General features: G+C 43.2%; 1 protein-coding gene across 1 annotated transcript in view; it reads left to right on the top strand.

Annotated features, from left to right (window-relative positions):
• The window catches only part of VPS37A (VPS37A subunit of ESCRT-I), a 104153-nt gene that overhangs the window by 77354 nt on the left and 5565 nt on the right, over positions 1-21234 (top strand). The window contains 4 exon segments of the mRNA XM_053703921.1: positions 1358-1428; positions 3952-4079; positions 13696-13754; positions 13832-13900. Of these exon segments, the coding sequence (XP_053559896.1) occupies positions 1358-1428; positions 3952-4079; positions 13696-13754; positions 13832-13900 (327 nt within the window).

The following is a 21234-nucleotide window of genomic DNA, read 5'->3' as shown; positions in this document are numbered from 1 at the left end:
TACTGAGTGTTAAAAATATAAACTTCAGAGTCAGAATAAAAATTTACATTTAACACAACTGTTTGTACAATTTTAAGCAGCAGAACACATTTTTATAATTAAGCAAAACAAAACCACGAACTGTTTGAAAAAGAGGTAGAACTAGAAAGAGGTAGATTATCACTGTTTATAACATTCTGTTATTGACTCTTTCAGAAACTTTGCATTGAAATACAAACATTTTAACATGTCTACATGCTCCTGGCTGAGGCTGGCTCTCTTTTTTGCAAGTTATTTTGCCTGCAGCACTTAATAGGTGCTCAGATGGTGTTGAAGTGCCTGAGATGCATAAGTAGGGTTTTTCCAATTTCACCAAGGAGGGATATATATCTTTGTTAGCTCTCCACCAATGCAAGGGGCCTCTTAACAAAGTAAGCCTGGACTTCATTCTAACATAAAAATATCTTGGATATCTATATGCAATGGTAAATAACCAGCTATAAGGTTAGGGGAAAAAATATTTAGTCCACTCTTAAAAAGAACAGATATATACTTACAAAGGTTGAATTTGGTACATATTTCAATTAATTAAAATTATAAAAAAAAGGCTAAAGACTATATATCAGTAATAGGACAAAGCCTTACACATTTATCTATACAGTACATATTAGCAGATCACTTGCTATTGCCGATTATCATTGTGCAAACAGATAATAGGGCACATCAATTCAAATAACAAATGCCATCAATCTAGAGCTAGGTGTAAATAACAAGCTCAGCACCATATCATGCAAATCATAGTCCCAAATCAACTGATTTAATGTAAAGAATCCAAATGATGACACCTATTTTATTTCTGGGTTGCACATAAGACAGGAGTAGTTGTAAACTTAAAAATAAACTTAGTGTCCTAAAAAAGTGAAAAGTAAAATGTCTGTAGGCATACTTTAGGCTAAAGGCATAACCATAAAGCACAATACCATGTGCAGGAGCTCATTGGAGTAAAGCAGCTGGTGCTGTGCACAGACCAATGCTGTGCACAGACCAACTAATTGCAAACCAACTAATCGATTATGCCGATTAGTTGTTGCAGCTCTTATACGTTCTAATAAAGCTTGTGAGCCCGAACATAGATCAGATCATAGCATCACATTCTATATAGAAGAATGTAAGCTTATGCTTTACCAAATGAAATGGCCTAGAAAGTAGATCTATAAATAAATAAGACAAATAAGTAAGTGGTAGTTACATTTTGCACATCGGTTTGTACCACCTGTATATTGTAAAGTGAAATGTACATATTTGTGTTAAATACATAAAAAGCAGAGCAGATAAAAGTGAGTTAACTATTACATGTTTTATGTATTCCTCTATTTAGGTGGGTATAAACGGCTATACGTACAAGATGCCAGATCTCCCTGACCCTTTTCCAGAGTTAACAGAACTAAGGTAATAACGTGAGTTTAAAATGCTTAAAGGGACATTAAACCCAATTTTTCTTTCATGATACAGATAGAGCATGCAATTTCAAACAACTTTCTAATTTACTTCTAATATCAAATTGTCTTCATTCTATTGGTATCCTTTGCTGAAAAAAGCTCAGGAGTGTGCACGTGTCTGAATCACTATATGGCAGTAGTTTTGCAAGAATGTTATATATTTGTAAGATCACTATATGGCAGCACTATTTCCTGCCATGCAGTGCTCCAGACAGCTACCTAGGTATCTCTTCAACACAGATAAAATGGGAACAAAGCAAATTACTAAAAGTAAATTGTATGCTCTGTTCGAATCACCATAGAAATTTTTTTGGGTTTCATGCCTTTAAACTGCTTGAAATAGACATGAAAGTCAAATTTTTACTCCAATAAACACAAAAGCATGTTCTGGGGTGCTAGAATAAATGAGATTCCCTGTATTGTATAAAGTAGTAGTAAAATATATATATAAACAAAACTAAAAACGGTATCGATATCCTTAACTAAATTGCTATAAATAATATATTGTAACACTACAACATTCCGTCTAAATATATTTAGTTAATTGCAAAAAAGGACACTCCAAAATCAGTCCTGCAATTTTGCACAGCAGCTCCTCCCATGATCTCTGAATCATCAATCCACTGTAGAAACAACAAGAAAACAGAGGATGCCTCCTAGTACAGGATATCACTGTTATCTGTGTATTACCCTCTAAAGTAATAAAGTAATATTAACAAGGGTTTCAGCACTAGAATGTGCTAATACAGATGTGCTGGATGATTCTAGTGCCCCAGCACACTTAACCGATGCAACCGCTTCCATAGCCAGGTTATCAATCAGTATCATGGATTGCCAAACTCAGTCTTTAATAAAATCTTAAAAACATACAGTAAAACTTATAAATCTCACATATTATCAACGCTACGTGTTTTTCAGCACTTATGCACCGTTTCATCAAGCATATGATAACAACATTTTGTTAAAATCACATTTAAACAAGTCCCCTACAATCAGTGAGTTGTTGCCTTAGCAACGTTCAGCTAATAGTGACTTTTAAATATGTTTGCTGTGTCATAAATGTTCCAAATGTTCCAAATGTCTACGACCAATCAGTTAGCAGCTATCATGGTAACCTCGGACCAATAAAAGCTACTAATATAGTTTACATTCCTCAAACCGCAATATCCTAAATGGAAAATACATATACATAGACAAAGGAACATGTAGTTTATTAATTACACCTTTAGAGAAAATCAACTAAAACAAAAGGATGACTTTTGTTAATACAGCGGGAGACTTTCTGGATTTACAAATTCAGATCATTGTTTCCAGAAGGCCTGAATCATGTCATTGAGTTAGGATATTGTACTATATACTATTAGATCCCAACTCAGGTACTATATGTCAGTAAATAACAGTCAAGTCCACTACACCTAGATTTCATCAATATTTACGACACTTTGATAATTAGATTGTACTAATTGTTTAGATGAGCATTTCACAATGTATAAGTCAGCTTTTTTGTCAAATAAGTAAATTTGTTATACTTTTTACTGAATCATCTAACCCCAGATGAAAAGACCCTTGCTAAAGAATCAAACCCTGTGCATATGTAGGTGGTATGTACTTGCATTGCGGTTTACACATGTGCAGTAGAAGAAAGAGAGGGGGGAAGCTTTTCCTTTAAACTTGGTTAGCATTGATTTGCCTCAGTTATTGATTGTAATAAACACACAGACCAAAATTAATTTCCAATCTCCACTGTAACTAAAGGGTATATTTATCGATGATTGGACATACAAGGTTCATATGTTGTCAGTCTGTCCACATTTGTTCTCAGAATGTGGGGCTCCTCATATTTAGTGATGCCTCACCCTTGCCCTTCTGCAATCAATTGTGTGAGAGCAGGCCTTGTCAACCACCTAGGTTGAATGATTCATATACAGTATATATTTTATTATATTTTTTTTATTTTTTTATATATGTTGTACACTTTAAGTTCTGTATCCTTTAGGATACAGAACTGATATTGTACCCCTTAAAAATGACTCTGCTCAAGCTTAATTGGACATAAAACCCAAAATGTTTCTTTCATGATTCAGATACAATTTTAGACAATGTTCCAATTTACTTATTTTATCTTATTTGCTTCATTCTTTAGATATCGTTTGTTGAAGAAATAGCAATGCACATGGGGAAGCCACCAATCAGCAGCTACTGAGCCTATTTAGATATGCTTTTCAACAAAGGATATCAAGACAATGAATTAGAAAATAGAAGTAAATTGGAAAGTTGTTTAAAAATATTTTGCTATTTAATTGACAGAACATCAAAGGGTTTTTGATAGATGTACTAGTGCAGAACGCATTCACTCGTCTGGTTGTTTTTGTATAATAGTATGCTTTATATTTACAATAAATTCTACACTAAAGTGTTTGTGTATATAATTTATTTGTATGAATTAAACTTTTTTTTTTTTTATTCTGTTTAGTGCAACACAGCTTTCTGAAATGATGGAACAAGAGGATTTGCTGTTGGAACAGTTTGTGAACCTCCCTCAATTAAAACAAATTATCTCCGATAAGGAAGATTTGGTTAGAAACATTGAGGATATAGCAAGTGAGAATTTATTTAAAAGCATATTTTGGTACATTGTACAGCTCAACCCCTTTGTTAAGGGAACATTGTAGTAAAAAACCTAGTTCTCTAAGTGTAATAAATTGATAATTTCATAAATTAAATTGCTTTATTTATCATTTCTATTTTTTTTTATATATATATGTATTTATTTATTTTTTTACCAATTTCCTTTAAGAAAAAATGGCTATTTTTTCCTATAGGGAGGGTAAATAATTCTACAGTGTGTGCCTAGTGCTTTTCTTCTGCATTTGAATCCACTTCCAATTTAGGGCCAGATTACGAGTGGAGCGCAAACTTTTCCGAGCAAGCGATATTTGGTTTTTGCTTTCATTTGCGTACAAGTTAAATTGCGCTCATAAGGGAGAAGAAGAGTAAAAGAGAGGGGGGAGAGAGAGCAAAAGAGAGGGGGGAGAGAGAGCAAAAGAGAGGGGGGAGAGAGCAAAAGAGAGGGGGCAGAGAGAGCAAAAGAGAGGGGGGAGAGAGAGCAAAAGAGAGGGGGGATAGAGAGCAAAAGAGAGGGGGGATAGAGAGCAAAAGAGAGGGGGGAGAGAGAGCAAAAGAGAGGGGGGAGAGAGAGCAAAAGAGAGGGGGGGGAGAGAGGGAGGAGAGAGAGCAAAAGAGAGGGGGAGAGAGAGCAAAAGAGAGGGGGGAGAGAGAGCAAAAGAGAGGGGGGAGAGAGAGGGAGGACAGAGAGCAAAATAGAGGGGGGAGAGAGAGCAAAATAGAGGGGGGAGAGAGAGCAAAGGAGAGAGGGGGGAGAGAGCAAAAGAGAGGGGGGAGAGAGAGGAAGGAGAGAGAGCAAAAGAGAGGGGGAGAGAGAGATCAAAAGAGGGGGAGAGAGAGCAAAAGAGAAGGGGGAGAGAGAGGGAGGAGAGAGAGCAAAAGAGAGGGGGGGGGAGAGAGGGAGGAGAGAGAGCAAAAAAGAGGGGGAGAGAGCAAAAGAGAGGGAGGAGAGAGAGCAAAAGAGAGGGGGGGAGAGAGGGAGGAGAGAGCAAAAAAGAGGGGGAGAGAGAGCAAAAGAGAGGGGGGAGAGAGAGCAAAAGAGAGAGGGGGGGAGAGAGCAAAAGAGAGAGGGGAGAGAGAGCAAAAGAGAGAGGGGAGAGAGAGAGCAAAAGAGAGGGGAGAGAGAGAGCAAAAGAGAAGGGAAGATTTGGTTAGAAACATTGAGGATATAGCAAGTGAGAATTTATTTAAAAGCATATTTTGGTACATTGTACAGCTCAACCCCTTTGTTAAGGGAACATTGTAGTAAAAAACCTAGTTCTCTAAGTGTAATAAATTGATAATTTCATAAATTAAATTGCTTTATTTATCATTTCTATTTTTTTTTTATATATATATATATATGTATTTATTTTTTTTTTTTACCAATTTCCTTTAAGAAAAAATGGCTATTTTTTCCTATAGGGAGGGTAAATAATTCTACAGTGTGTGCCTAGTGCTTTTCTTCTGCATTTGAATCCACTTCCAATTTAGGGCCAGATTACGAGTGGAGCGCAAACTTTTCCGAGCAAGCGATATTTGGTTTTTGCTTTCGTGTGCGTACAAGTTAAATTGCGCTTATAAGGGAGAAGAAGAGTAAAAGAGAGGGGAGAGAGAGAGCAAAAGAGATGGGAGAGAGAGAGAGCAAAAAAGAGGGGAGAGGGAGAGCAAAAGAGGGGGGAGAGAACAAAAGAAAGAGGGGAGAGAGAGAGCAAAAGAGAGGGGAGAGGGAGAGCAAAAGAGAGGGGGGAGAGAGAGCAAAAGAGAGGGGGGGAGAGAGAGCAAAAGAGAGGGGGGGAGAGAGAGCAAAAGAGAGAGGGGGAGAGAGAGCAAAAGAGAGGGGGGGAGAGAGAGGGAGGAGAGAGAGCAAAAGAGAGGGGGGAGAGAGAGAGCAAAAGAGGGGGAGAGAGAGCAAAAGAGAGGGGGGAGAGAGAGGGAGGAGAGAGAGCAAAAGAGAGGGGGGAGAGAGAGCAAAATAGAGGGGGGGAGAGAGCAAAAGAGAGGGGGGGAGAGAGCAAAAGAGAGGGGGGAGAGAGCAAAAGAGAGGGGGGGGAGAGAGGGGGGAGAGAGCAAAAGAGAGGGGGGGAGAGAGAGGAAGGAGAGAGAGCAAAAGAGAGGGGGGAGAGAGCAAAAGAGAGGGGAGAGAGAGATCAAAAGAGGGGGGGAGAGAGCAAAAGAGAGGGAGGAGAGAGAGCAAAAGAGAGGGGGGGAGAGAGGGAGGAGAGAGAGCAAAAAAGAGGGGGAGAGAGCAAAAGAGAGGGAGGAGAGAGAGCAAAAGAGAGGGGGGGAGAGAGGGAGGAGAGAGCAAAAAAGAGGGGGAGAGAGAGCAAAAGAGAGGGAGGAGAGAGAGCAAAAGAGAGGGAGGAGAGAGAGCAAAAGAGAGGGAGGAGAGAGAGCAAAAGAGAGGGAGGAGAGAGAGCAAAAGAGAGAGGGGGGAGAGAGAGCAAAAGAGAGAGGGGGGAGAGAGCAAAAGAGAGAGGGGAGAGAGAGCAAAAGAGAGAGGGGAGAGAGAGAGCAAAAGAGAGGGGAGAGAGAGAGCAAAAGGGAAGGGAGAGGGAGAGCAAAAGAGAGGGGAGAGAGAGAGGGAGGAGAGAGCGCCAAAGAGAGGGGGAGAGAGCGTAAAAGAGAGAGGGGGAGAGAGCGTAAAAGAGAGGGGGGAGAGAGAGCAAAAGAGAGGGGGGAGAGAGAGCAAAAGAGAGGGGGGAGAGAGAGCAAAAGAGGGGGGAGAGAGAGCAAAAGAGAGGGGGGAGAGAGCGTAAAAGAGAGAGGGGGGAGAGAGCGTAAAAGAGAGGGGGAGAGAGAGATTGTAAAAGAGAGGGGGAGAGAGAGAGCGTAAAAGAGAGAGGGGGAGAGAGCGTAAAAGAGAGGGGGAGAAAGAGAGCGTAAAAGAGAGTGGGAGAGAGAGCATAAAAGAGAGGGGGAGAGAGAGAGTGTAAAAGAGGGGGAGAGAGAGAGCGTAAAAGAGAGGGGGAGAGAGAGCAAAAGAGAGGGGGGAGAGAGAGCAAGCAAAAGAGAGGGGGGGGAGAGAGAGGGAGGAGAGAGAACAAAAGAGAGGGGGGAGAGAGGGAGGAGAGCGAGCAAAAGAGAGGGGGGAGAGAGAGGGAGGAGAGCGAGCAAAAGAGAGGGGGGAGAGAGAGGGAGGAGAGCGAGCAAAAGAGAGGGGGGAGAGAGGGAGGAGAGCGAGCAAAAGAGAGGGGGGGAGAGCGAGCAAAAGAGAGGGGCGAGAGAGAGCAAAAGAGAGGGGGGAGAGAGAGCGCAAAAGAGAGAGGGGGAGAGAGAGCGCAAAAGAGAGGGAGAGAGAGAGCGTAAAAGAGAGGGGGAGAGAGAGCAAAAGAGAGGGGGGAGAGAGAGCAAGCAAAAGAGAGGGGGGGAGAGAGAGGGAGGAGAGAGAACAAAAGAGAGGGGGGAGAGAGGGAGGAGAGCGAGCAAAAGAGAGGGGGGAGAGAGAGGGAGGAGAGCGAGCAAAAGAGAGGGGGGAGAGAGAGGGAGGAGAGCGAGCAAAAGAGAGGGGGGAGAGAGGGAGGAGAGCGAGCAAAAGAGAGGGGGGAGAGAGAGGGAGGAGAGCGAGCAAAAGAGAGGGGGGAGAGAGAGGGAGGAGAGCGAGCAAAAGAGAGGGGGGAGAGAGAGGGAGGAGAGCGAGCAAAAGAGAGGGGGGAGAGAGGGAGGAGAGCGAGCAAAAGAGAGGGGGGAGAGCGAGCAAAAGAGAGGGGGGAGAGAGAGCATAAAAGAGAGGGGGAGAGAGAGAGCGTAAAAGAGGGGGAGAAAGAGAGCGTAAAAGAGAGGGGGAGAGAGAGCAAAAGAGAGGGGGGAGAGAGAGCAAGCAAAAGAGAGGGGGGAGAGAGAGGGAGGAGAGAGAACAAAAGAGAGGGGGGAGAGAGGGAGGAGAGCGAGCAAAAGAGAGGGGGGAGAGAGAGGGAGGAGAGCGAGCAAAAGAGAGGGGGGAGAGAGAGGGAGGAGAGCAAGCAAAAGAGAGGGGGGAGAGAGGGAGGAGAGCGAGCAAAAGAGAGGGGGGAGAGAGAGGGAGGAGAGCGAGCAAAAGAGAGGGGGGAGAGAGAGGGAGGAGAGCGAGCAAAAGAGAGGGGGGGAGAGAGGGAGGAGAGCGAGCAAAAGAGAGGGGGGGAGAGAGAGGGAGGAGAGCGAGCAAAAGAGAGGGGGGAGAGAGAGGGAGGAGAGCGAGCAAAAGAGAGGGGGGAGAGAGAGGGAGGAGAGCGAGCAAAAGAGAGGGGGGAGAGAGGGAGGAGAGCGAGCAAAAGAGAGGGGGGAGAGCGAGCAAAAGAGAGGGGGGAGAGAGAGCATAAAAGAGAGGGGGAGAGAGAGAGCGTAAAAGAGGGGGAGAGAGAGAGCGTAAAAGAGAGGGGGAGAGAGAGCAAAAGAGAGGGGGGGAGAGAGAGCAAGCAAAAGAGAGGGGGGAGAGAGAGGGAGGAGAGAGAACAAAAGAGAGGGGGGAGAGAGGGAGGAGAGCGAGCAAAAGAGAGGGGGGAGAGAGAGGGAGGAGAGCGAGCAAAAGAGAGGGGGGAGAGAGAGGGAGGAGAGCAAGCAAAAGAGAGGGGGGAGAGAGGGAGGAGAGCGAGCAAAAGAGAGGGGGGAGAGCGAGCAAAAGAGAGGGGGGAGAGAGAGCAAAAGAGAGGGGGAGAGAGAGCGCAAAAGAGAGAGGGGGAGAGAGAGCGCAAAAGAGAGGGGGGAGAGAGAGCGCAAAAGAGAGGGGGGAGAGAGAGCGCAAAAGAGAGGGGGAGAGAGAGCGCAAAAGAGAGGGGGAGAGAGAGCGCAAAAGAGAGAGGGAGAGAGAGCGCAAAAGAGAGGGGGAGAGAGAGCGCAAAAGAGAGGGGGAGAGAGAGCGCAAAAGAGGGGGGAGAGAGAGAGCAAAAGAGGGGGAGAGAGAGCAAAAGAGAGGGGGGAGAGAGAGGGAGGAGAGAGAGCAAAAGAGAGGGGGGGAGAGAGAGCAAAAGAGAGGGGGGGGGAGAGAGCAAAAGAGAGGGGGGGGAGAGAGCAAAAGAGAGGGGGGAGAGAGCAAAAGAGAGGGGGGGAGAGAGGGGGGGAGAGAGCAAAAGAGAGGGGGGGAGAGAGAGGAAGGAGAGAGAGCAAAAGAGAGGGGGGAGAGAGCAAAAGAGAGGGGAGAGAGAGATCAAAAGAGGGGAGGAGAGAGCAAAAGAGAGGGAGGAGAGAGAGCAAAAGAGAGGGGGGGAGAGAGGGAGGAGAGAGAGCAAAAAAGAGGGGGAGAGAGCAAAAGAGAGGGAGGAGAGAGAGCAAAAGAGAGGGGGGGGAGAGAGGGAGGAGAGAGCAAAAAAGAGGGGGAGAGAGAGCAAAAGAGAGGGGGGAGAGAGAGCAAAAGAGAGAGGGGGAGAGAGAGCAAAAGAGAGAGCAAAAGAGAGGGGGGGAGAGAGCGTAAAAGAGAGAGGGGGAGAGAGCGTAAAAGAGAGGGGGAGAGAGAGATTGTAAAAGAGAGGGGGAGAGAGAGAGCGTAAAAGAGAGAGGGGGGAGAGAGCGTAAAAGAGAGGGGAGAAAGAGAGCGTAAAAGAGAGTGGGAGAGAGAGCATAAAAGAGAGGGGGAGAGAGAGAGCGTAAAAGAGGGGGAGAGAGAGAGCGTAAAAGAGAGGGGGAGAGAGAGCAAAAGAGAGGGGGAGAGAGAGCAAGCAAAAGAGAGGGGGGAGAGAGAGGGAGGAGAGAGAACAAAAGAGAGGGGGGGAGAGAGGGAGGAGAGCGAGCAAAAGAGAGGGGGGGAGAGAGAGGGAGGAGAGCGAGCAAAAGAGAGGGGGGAGAGAGAGGGAGGAGAGCGAGCAAAAGAGAGGGGGGAGAGAGGGAGGAGAGCGAGCAAAAGAGAGGGGGGAGAGCGAGCAAAAGAGAGGGGGGAGAGAGAGCAAAAGAGAGGGGGGGAGAGAGAGCGCAAAAGAGAGAGGGGGAGAGAGAGCGCAAAAGAGAGGGGGGAGAGAGAGCGCAAAAGAGAGGGGGGGAGAGAGCGCAAAAGAGAGGGGGAGAGAGAGCGCAAAAGAGAGGGGGGAGAGAAAGCGCAAAAGAGAGGGGGAGAGAGAGCACAAAAGAGAGGGGGAGAGAGAGCGTAAAAGAGAGGGGGAGAGAGAGCGTAAAAGAGAGGGGGAGAGAGAGCGCAAAAGAGAGGGGGAGAGAGAGCGCAAAAGAGAGGGGGAGAGAGAGCGCAAAAGAGAGGGGGAGAGAGCATAAAAGAGAGAGGGGAGAGAGAGCGCAAAATAGAGGGGGAGAGAGAGCGCAAAAGAGAGGGGGAGAGAGAGTGTAAAAGAGAGGGGGAGAGAGAGCAAAAGAGAGGGGAGAGAGAGCAAAAGAGAGGGGAGAGAGAGCAAAAGAGAGGGGGAGAGAGCAAAAGAGAGGGGGGAGAGAGAGCAAAAAAGAGGAGAGAACAAAAGAGAGGGGGAGAGAGAGAGCAAAAGAGAGGGGGAGAGAGAGAGCGTAAAAGAGAGGGGGAAAGAGAGAGCATAAAAGAGAGGGAGAGAGAGAGCGTAAAAGAGAGGGAGAGAGAGAGCGTAAAAGAGAGGGGGAGATAGAGAGCGTAAAAGAGAGGGGGAGAGAGAGCAAAAGAGAGGGGGAAGAGAGCAAGCAAAAGAGAGGGGGGAGAGAGAGCAAGCAAAAGAGAGGGGGGAGAGAGCAACAGAGAGGGGGGAGAGAGAGAGGGAGGAGAGAGAACAAAAGAGAGGGGGGAGAGAGAGGGAGGAGAGCGAGCAAAAGAGAGGGGGAGATAGAGGGAGGAGAGCGAGCAAAAGAGAGGGGGGAGAGAGAGCAAAAGAGAGGGGGGAGAGAGAGCGCAAAAGAGAGGGGGGAGAGAGAGCGCAAAAGAGAGGGGGAGAGAGAGCGCAAAAGAGAGGGGGAGAGAGAGCGTAAAAGAGAGGGGGAAAGAGCGTAAAAGAGAGGGGGAGAGAGAGCGCAAAAGAGAGGGGGAGAGAGAGCGCAAAAGAGAGGGGAGAGAGAGCGCAAAAGAGAGGGGGGAGAGAGCGCAAAAGAGAGGGGGAGAGAGAGCGTAAAAGAGAGGGGGAGAGAGAGCAAAAGAGAGGGGGGAGAGAGAGCAAAAGAGAGGGGGAGAGAGAGCAAAAGAGAGGGGGGAGAGAGAGCAAAAGAGAGGGGGGGAGAGAACAAAAGAGAGGAGAAAACAAAAGAGAGGGGAGAGAGAGCAAAAGAGGGGAGAGGGAGCAAAAGAGAGGGGGGAGAGAGAGTGCAAAAGAGAGGGGGGAGAGAGCGCAAGAGAGAGGGGGAGAGAGAGCACAAAAGAGAGGGGGAGAGAGAGCTCAAAAGAGGGGGAGAGAGCATAAAAGAGAGAGGGGGAGAGAGAGCGTAAAAGAGAGAGGGGGAGAGAGAGCGTAAAAGAGAGAGGGGGAGAGAGAGCGTAAAAGAGAGAGGGGGAGAGAGAGCGTAAAAGAGAGAGGGGGAGAGAGAGCGTAAAAGAGAGGGGGAGAGAGAGCGTAAAAGAGAGGGAGAGAGCGCAAAAGAGAAGGGGAGAGAGAGAGCAAAAAGAGAGGGGAGAGGGAGCAAAAGAGAGGGGAGAGAGAGAGCAAAAGAGAGGGGAGAGAGAGAGCAAAAGAGAGGGGGGAGAGAGAGAGCAAAAGAGAGCGGGGAGAGAGAGCAATAGAGAGGGGAGAGGGAGAGCAAAAGAGAGGGGGGGAGAGAGCAAAAGGGGTGGTGAAAGAATCCACGTGGATGGCAGGGTGATGGATTACGAAAATGGCAGGGTTGTTCTGTCACCACAATAGACCGCCCTTCCGAAAATGGCAGGGTGGTTACGTCACCACAAAAGACTGCCCTCTGGGCAGGCTTTCCCACTTATTTATATAAAAGAAGAGTTACATAATAGGTTGTTTCTACATCTGTAGTTTAAACAAAAATTAGACTGCCCTTTGGGCAGGCTTATCGACTAGTTGAACATAAAACAATTTGCTGTTACAAACATATTATTTGTCAGTGCTAATAGGGAGATGTGAACATCTTCCATAATTATCTCAGCAATTCTATATAAATCTAACCATTACAGGTGAAGTCTCTTTGACTGTCATTAGTGCTGCAGACAGGCTATATACAGTGTGTAAAAATTAACTTTAAAAAATGATATGCTCTTTTTAAATGATGAAATAAAAATTTTGGGATTCATGTCCCTTTAACAACTTTCAAATGTATTTATTATCCAATTTGCTTTATTCTCTCAGATCCCTTCCTTGAATAAGCAGCAACGCACTACTGGGAACTAGCTAAACACATCAGTTTAGCCAATGACAGTAGGCATATATATCTGCAGCCACCAATTGGAAGCTAGCTCCCTGCAGTGCCTTGCTGCTTCTGAGAATATGTACATATTCTTTAAAAAAAAAAAAAAAAAAAGATACTAAACAAATAAAGTAATTTGATAATAGAAGTGAATTTGAATTTAAAAGTGCCAACAAAATATTATGCTGTTTTTAAATCATGCTAGTTTCATTTTGACTTTCTATCCCTTTAAAGGGACAGTCTACTCCAAAAATTGTTATTGTTTAAAAATATAGATAATCCCTTTATTACTCATTCCCCAGTTTTGCATAACCAACCGTGTTGTATTAATACACTTTTTACCTCTGCGATTACTTTGTATTTAAAGGGACACTCAATCAAAATTAAACTTTCATTATTCAGATAGAGCATGCAATTTTAAACTTTACAATTTACTTCCATTAACAAAATATGCAGTCTTTTTATATTTAAACTTTTTGAGTCACCAGCTCCTACTGAGCATGTGCAATAATAAGTGTGTATGCATTTGTGAATGGCTGATTGCTGTCACATGGTACGTGTATGCATTTGTGATTGGCTGATGGCTGTCCCATAGTACAGGGGGAGTGGAAAAAGACATAACTTTTAAAATTGTCAGAAAAAAAAAATCTACTACTCATTTGAAGTTCAGACGAAGTGCTATTGCATTGTCTTGTTATCTTGCATTTGTTGATTATGCAAATCTACAGTGGTGACTGGTCCTTTAAGCCCCTGCAGACTGCCTCCTAATCTCAGTGCTATTTACAGACTTGTATTTTAGCTAACTAGTGCTGACTGCTGAATCATGAACAACTCCACTGGAGTGAGCATAATGTTATCTATATGGCACACATGAATTAGCAGTGTCTTCCTGTGAAAAGCTAAAAAATTGAATTGATATAAGAGGTGGCCTTCAGGGGCTTAGAAACAGGCAGATATGTAGAGGTTTAAAGGTTATAAAGTATATTAATATGTCAATGTTGGTTGTGCAAAGCTGGGGAATGGGGCATAAAGTGTTATCTATCTTTTTTTAAACAATAACAATTTTGAAGTAGACTGTCCCTTTAAGTTAGCAGCTTCATTGATTAGAAGATGGTTTTTTTTAATGACCTCATTTGCTAGTATTGGTTTGTATTTTTTCTTAGAGGCATAGATAACATGTTGATCTTATCTATAATATGTTATTGTTCTGTGTTCGTTTTTTTTGTTTGTTTGTTTTTTTTACAGTGGTATTTAGAGGTGAATCAATATTTTTTTCTTTAGACATTCAAGTATTATCCGCAAAATATATTTTTCCTTTATAGTGTTTAATTGTAAATTGATACATTTTAATATATAAATGATACATTTTGTTGTGGGGTTTTTTTTTGTCTTTCAGAAAAGAACCTTCAGCTAGAACCCATTCTAGAATCAAAACGTCAGGCAATATTAGACAAAGTAAGAATATTTTAAAGTATTGCTTAGTAGATTATTTCTTTATTATTAAAATGTAATGTTTATTTTTTCTGTTTTAGTATGAGCTACTGACGCAGATGAAAGCAACATTTGAAAAGAAACTGCAAAGACAACATGAATTAAGTGAGGTACTGTGCTGCTTTCATTTCTCCATTTCGGATCAGCATTTTGAGCACAATAGTACATTTTGTTCCTCTAAGTGTTTTTTTGCTATGTGAAAAAAGGGTTTTAGTATCTATAAAGTAATGGGCGCTTCCATTTTGAAACCTTGATTTCCCTGATCGAATCTCTTTCTCTTGTAAGGTGTATCCAGTCCACGGGTTCATCCATTACTTGTGGGATATTCTCCTTCCCAACAGGAAGTTGCAAGAGGACACCCACAGCAGAGCTGTCTATATAGCTCCTCCCCTAACTGCCACCCCCAGTCATTCTCTTGCAACTCTCAACAAGAAAGGAAGTATCAAGAGATATGTGGTGACTTAGTGTAGTTTTACCTTCAATCAAGAGTTTGTTATTTTTAAACGGTACCGGCATTGTACTGTTTTACTCTCAGGCAGAAATTAGAAGAAGAGTTCTACCTGGAGATTTGATGATCTTAGCGGTTTTTAACTAAGGTCCACTGCTGTTCTCACACATAACTGAAGAATATGGGACAACTTCAGTTGGGGGAACGGTCTGCAGATTACCTGCTTTGAGGTATGTTCAGTATTTTTATTTCTAGAGAGATGAAATGAGTTCTAGAAAATGCTGACAGAGCCTTGTGTACTGAGGTAAGCCTGATGCAGTGATTTAATAGCGACTGGGATCATGCTTACAAAACAGGGTAATACTCATGTTAATGCTTATATTACTTAGGGACAAAACGTTTACATGACTTCATAAATAGGACGTTTTTTCTCTGAGGGAGATAACTCAGGTAACTCAGGTAATCACAGAGGTAAAAAGTGTATTAATATAACAGTGTTGGTTATGCAAAACTGTGGAATGGGTAATAAAGGGATTATCTATCTTTTAAAACAATAACAATTCTATGGTAGACTGTCCCTTTAAAGATTTATCTCCAGGGGATTCTCTGACTAAAAAAAGGGAGATTATGCCATCTAACTCTGCCCATGTGTCAGAACTTATAACTCCCGCTCAAGTGACGCCAAGTACATCTAGCGCGTCTAATTCGTTTACCTTGCAGGACATGGCGGCAGTTATGAATAATACCCTCACAGAGGTATTTTCCAAACTGCCAGGGTTACAAGGAAAGCGAGACAGCTCTGGGGCTAGAACTAATACAGAGCTTTCTGACGCTTTAATGCCTGTGTCCGATATTCCCTCACAATACTCAGAAGCCGAGGCAGGTGAGCTTCTATCTGTGGGTGACATTTCAGACTCAGGGAAGGCGTTACTTCAGCCTGATTCTGAAATGACAGCGTTTAAATTTAAGCTTGAACACCTCCGCTTATTGCTTAGGGAGGTTTTAGCGACTCTGGATGACTGTGACCCCATTGTGGTTCCAGAGAAATTGTGTAAACTGGACAAATACTTTGCAGTGTGCCTGTTTACACTGATGTTTTTTCCAGTCCCTAAGAGGTTTTCAGAAATTATTACTAAGGAATGGGATAGACCAGGTGTGCCGTTCTCTCCCCCTCCTGCTTTCAAAAAGATGTTTCCCATAGATGCCGCTATGCGTGACTTGTGGCAGACGGTCCCTAAGGTGGAGGGAGCAGTCTCTACCCTAGCTAAGCGTACAACTATCCCAGTCGAGGACAGTTGTGCTTTCCTAGATCCTATGGATAAAAAATTAAGTTAGCTAATTCCTTTATTTCTGATGCCGTTTTTCAGTTAACCAAACTAACGGCTAAGAATTCAGGTTTTGCCATTTTGGCGCGTAGGGCGCTATGGCTTAGGGGCAGACTTTCTCTCTTCGCCCAGGCTTGGGCAAGAGACGTCCAGGATCCCTGGGCGCTAGAGATTGTTTTCCAGGGATATCTTCTGGAATTCAAAGGGTCATCTCCAAAGGGGAGATTTCATCTCTCACAACTATCTGTAAACCAGATAAAAAGAGAGGCATTCTTATGTTGCGTTCAAGACCTACTAGTTATGGGAGTGATCCACCCAGTTTCAAGAGAGGAACAGGGGCTGGGTTTCTATTCAAACCTGTTTATAGTTCCCAAAAAAGAGGGAACTTTCAGACCTATCTTGGATCTCAAGATCCTAAACAAATTTCTCAGGGTCCCATCCTTCAAGATGGAGACAATCCGAACCATCCTCCCTATGATCCAGGATGGTCAATATATGACTACAGTGGACTTAAAGGATGCTTATCTCCACATTTCGATTCACAGAGATCATCATCAGTTCCTCAGGTTCGCCTTCCTAGACAGGCATTACCAGTTTGTGGCTCTTCCCTTCGGGTTAGCCACGGCACCAAGAATCTTTACGAAGGTTCTAGGGTCCCTTCTGGCAGTTCTAAGGCCACGGGGCATAGCGGTAAGCCCCTTACCTAGACGAATTCTGATTCAGGCGTCTACTCTTCAAATCGCCAAGTCCCATACGGACATTGTTCTGGCCTTTCTGAGGTCTTATGGGTGGAAAGTGAACATAGAAAAGAGTTCTCTCTCTCCTCTCACAAGAGTTTCCTTCCTAGGAACTCTAATAGATTCAGTAGAAATGAAAATTTTTCTGACAGAAGTCAGGATATCAAAGCTTCTAACTTCTTGCCGTGCTCTTCATTCCACTCCTCGGCCATTAGTGGCTCAGTGTATGGAAATGATCGGCCTAATGGTAGCGGCAATAGACATAGTTCCGTTTGCCCGCCTACATCTCAGACCACTGCAACTTTGCATGCTCAACCAGTGGAATGGGGACTACACAGATTTGTCTCCTCTGTTAGATCTGGATCAAGAGACCAGGGATTCTCTTCTCTGGTGGTTATCTCGGGTCCATCTGTCCAGGGGAATGAGTTTCCGCAGGCCAGAGTGGACTATAGTGACGACAGATGCCAGCCTTCTGGGCTGGGGCACAGTCTGGAACTCCCTGAAGGCTCAGGGTTCGTGGACTCAGGAGGAAGCCCTCCTTCCGATAAACATTCTGGAACTAAGAGCGATATTCAATGCTCTTCAGGCTTGGCCTCAACTAGCTGCGGCCAAGTTCATCAGATTTCAGTCGGACAATATCACGACTATAGCATATATCAGCCATCAGGGGGGAACAAGGAGTCCCCTGGCCACGATGGAGGTTTCCAAGATAATTCTATGGGCAGAGATTCACTCTTGCCATTTCTCAGCTATCCATATCCCAGGAGTAGAGAACTGGGAGGCGGATTTCTAAGTCGGCAGACTTTTCATCTGGGGGAGTGGGAGCTCCATCCGGAGGTATTTGCCCAGCTGATTCATCTATGGGGCAAACCAGAACTGGATCTGATGACGTCTCGTCAGAACACCAAGCTTCCTCGTTACGGGTCCAGGTCAAGGGATCCCCAGGCAATGCTGATAGATGCTCTAGCAGTGCCCTGGTCCTTCCAGCCTGGCTTATGTGTTTCCACCATTTCCTCTCCTCCCTCGTCTGATTGCCAAGATCAAGCAGGAGAGAGCTTCAGTGATTTTGATAGCACCTGCGTGGCCACGCAGGACTTGGTGTGCAGATCTGGTGGACATGTCATCCTTCCCACCATGGACTCTGCCGCTGAGGCAGGACCTTCTACTCCAAGGTCCATTCAAACATCCAAATCTAGTTTCTCTGCGTCTGACTGCTTGAAAATTGAAACGCTTGATTTTATCAAAGCGTGGTTTCTCCGAGTCGGTCATTGATACCTTGATTCAGGCTCGAAAGCCTGTCACCAGGAAAGTCTATCATAATATATGGTGTAAATAATCTTCATTGGTGTGAATCCAAGGGTTACTCGTGGAGTAAAGTCAGGATTCCTAGGATACCATCCTTTTCTCCAAGATGGATTGGAAAAGGGGATTATCGGCTAGTTCCTTAAAGGGACAGATTTCTGCTCTGTCCCTTTTTCATAAGCGCCTGGCTGATGTTCTAGACGTTCAGGCGTTTTGTCAGGCTTTGGTTAGAATCAGGCCTTAAGGTTCTTCAAGGGGTTCCGTTTGAACCCTTGCATTCCATAGATATCTAGCTGTTATCTTGGAAAGTTCTGTTTTTAGTAGCTATCTCTTCGGCTCGAAGAGTTTCAGAGTTATCTGCCTTGCAGTGTGATTCCCCTTATCTGATCTTCCATGCAGATAAGGTAGTTTTTACGTACCAAACCTGGGTTTCTTCCTAAGGTAGTATCTAATAGGAATATCAATCAGGAAATTGTTGTTCCTTCACTGTGTCCCTAATCCTTCTTCAAAGAAGGAACGTCTATTACACAATCTTGATGTGGTTTCGTGCTCTTAAAGTTTTATTTACAAGCTACTAAGATTTTCGTCAAACATCTGCGTTGTTTGTGTCGCTACTCTGGACAGAGGAGAGGCCAAAAGGCTTCGGCATCTTCTCTTTCTTTTTGGCTGAGAAGCATAATCCGTTTAGCTTATGAGACTACTGGCCGCAGCCTCCTGAAAGAATTACAGCTCATTCCACTAGAGCGGTAGCTTCCACGTGGGCTTTTAAAAATGAGGGCCTCTGTTGAACAGATTTGTAAGGCGACGACTTGGTCTTCGCTTCATACTTTTTACAAATTTGATACTTTTGCTTCTTCGGAGGCTATTTTTGGGAGAAAGGTCTTACAGGCAGTGGTGGCCTTCCGTTTAAGTACCTGCCTTGTCCCCTCCCTTCATCCGTGTCCTAAAGCTTTGGTATTGGTATCCCACAAGTAATGGATGAACCCGTGGACTGGATACACCTTACAAGAGAAAAACAAAATTCATGCTTACCTGATAAATTTCTTTCTCTTGTGGTGTATCCAGTCCACGGCCCGCCCTGTCACTTTAAGGCAGGTGTTTTTTATTTTAAACTACAGTCACCACTGCACCCTATAGTTTCTCCTTTTTTCTTGCTTGTCTTCGGTCGAATGACTGGGGGTGGCAGTTTAGGGGAGGAGCTATATAGACAGCTCTGCTGTGGGTGTCCTCTTGCAACTTCCTGTTGGGAAGGAGAATATCCCACAAGTAATTGGATGAACCTGTGGACTGGATACACCACAAGAGAAAGAAATTTATCAGGTAAGCATAATTTTGTTTTTTGCTCAGGACAATTTAGGGATAAAGTGTTCAAGCAATAGTTGTGTGTAATATTAAATAAATATCTACCTAACACAATAAAGGAAGATTTACAACATTTGTTTCATATCTGCTTGTGACCGCTTAAAGGGACAGTCTACAATATAATTGTTATTGTTTTAAAAGATAGATAATCCCTTTATTACTTATTCCCCATTTTTGCATAACCAACACAGTTATATTAAAAGGACACTGAACCCAAATTTATTCTTTTGTGATTCAGATAGAGCATGCAATTTTAAGCAACTTTCTAATTTACTCCTATTATCAATTCTTTCTTTGTTCTCTTGCTATCTTTATTTGAAAAGAAGGCATCTAAGCTTTTTTTCGTGGTCAGCACTCCGGACAGCACTTTTTTATTGGTGGATGAATTTATCCACCAATCAGCAAGGACAACCAGGTTGTTCACCAAAAATGGGCCGGCATCTAAACTTACATTTTTGCAGTTCAAATAAAAATACCAATAGAATAAAAAAAAATGATAATAGGAGTAAATTAAAATGTTGCTTAAAGTGAAGGTCAATTTTTCTGCTTTTAAATACATTATGTTGAAGATTATGTTTAAAACATTAAAATCGCTGACTTTATATATTTAAAAAACTAACCCTTTTCCAAAATATGTATTTATAATGGTCCTCCGTTACCGCAAATTATGGTCCGCCCATACCAGACTTCCTGATTCTGCTTTGATGACGTTGATTTGTGTATTACAAGAGGACTACACTCGTGCACCCTTGTGATGTTTGGAAATGCGCATTGCGTATGGTCAGCACAATAGCGCATGCGTTTCATTAACTGCCGTAACTGTGTATGCAGCAAACTAAACCATTTGTAGCATTCATTGCTACGGCAAGTCTGTCAGTGACTCACTTCGCAAGATCGCTCTGCACATTCGAAAAGTTTATTGTACAGTGTTTGTCATTACTGTCAGTATATAAATTCAAATGTATTTATAAACCCTAATTCTTTTTTCAATATATCTAATATATGATAACATTTAAACGATATTCTACATCTTATTTTTATCAAGCCTTTGTGTACTATTTTTGAATAACAGCAGCAATAAAATAAATCTATATTGAAATCTAGTAAACTTTTATACATTTATATGAAATTGAATGTGTTATGTATTAATGCAAATATATATTTTATTTCCTTCTTGACTTTATTTATATAGTTACACTTTAGACATTTGACTTTATATATTCATGCTCCAGCATCTAAGAAGACATATCGATGTACAGCTGGAGCATGAATATATAAAGTCAAAAGTAAAGTCAAAAGGAAATAAAATATATATTTGCATTAATACATAACACATTCAATTTCATATAAATGTATAAAGTTTACTAGATTACAATATAGATTTATTTAATTGCTGCTGTTATTCAAAATAGTACACACAGGCTTGATAAAAATAAGATGGTAGAATAATCGTTTAAATGTTATCATATATTTACATATATTGAAAAAAAAATTAGGTTTGTAAATACATTTGAATTGATATACTGACCGTTTTGATAGTAATGACAAACGCTGATACAATAAAACTTTCGAATGTGCAGCAGCGATCTTGCGAGTGAGTCACTGACAGACTTGCGTAGCATTCTTACAGATAACAGCTGATTTGCTACGATGCGAGAGAGCGATGCTGTGCATTCAATTGTAAATGACATTTGGAGAGCGGACAACGCATGCGCGTAACCATGGACGAGCATGCCGATGATAGACGCGCTATGTATTAACACGCATGCGCATTAGGTTTCGATGACGAAACTGAAAAGGGGCTGGATGCCACCGGGGTTAAACAATTGATTGGAGCGTCAATATGTCAATCAAGGAAGGCACAATGACGGGCGGATTATACAGATGAAACGGAGCGGTTATAAAAGTTAAAATTTAAACTTTTAATTGATTTTATCTATAATTTGATGAATGAACCTCATACTGTTTTTAGGTAACATATTGAATACTGCTACCCACAACCCCAGACTTGACCTTCACTTTAAAATGTCATGCTCTATTGGAATCACAAAAGAAAAAATTTGGGTTCAGTGTCCCTTTAATATACTTTTTTCCTATGTGATACCTTGTATCTAAGCTTCTGCAAAATGCCCCCTGATCACAACTTTTTATTTATTATCTATTGACTTGCATTTTAGCCAATTAGTGTTGTGCTGAATCTTAAATAACTCAACGGGCGTGAGTACAATATTATCTATATGGCCCACATGCATTAGCAGTCTCCTGTTGTG

This window comes from Bombina bombina, chromosome 2 (assembly GCF_027579735.1).
Source record: "Bombina bombina isolate aBomBom1 chromosome 2, aBomBom1.pri, whole genome shotgun sequence".
NCBI classification, from domain to species: domain Eukaryota; kingdom Metazoa; phylum Chordata; class Amphibia; order Anura; family Bombinatoridae; genus Bombina; species Bombina bombina.
The sequence above is the reverse complement of the archived record's forward strand: the minus strand, read 5'-3'. Positions and strand labels throughout refer to the sequence as shown.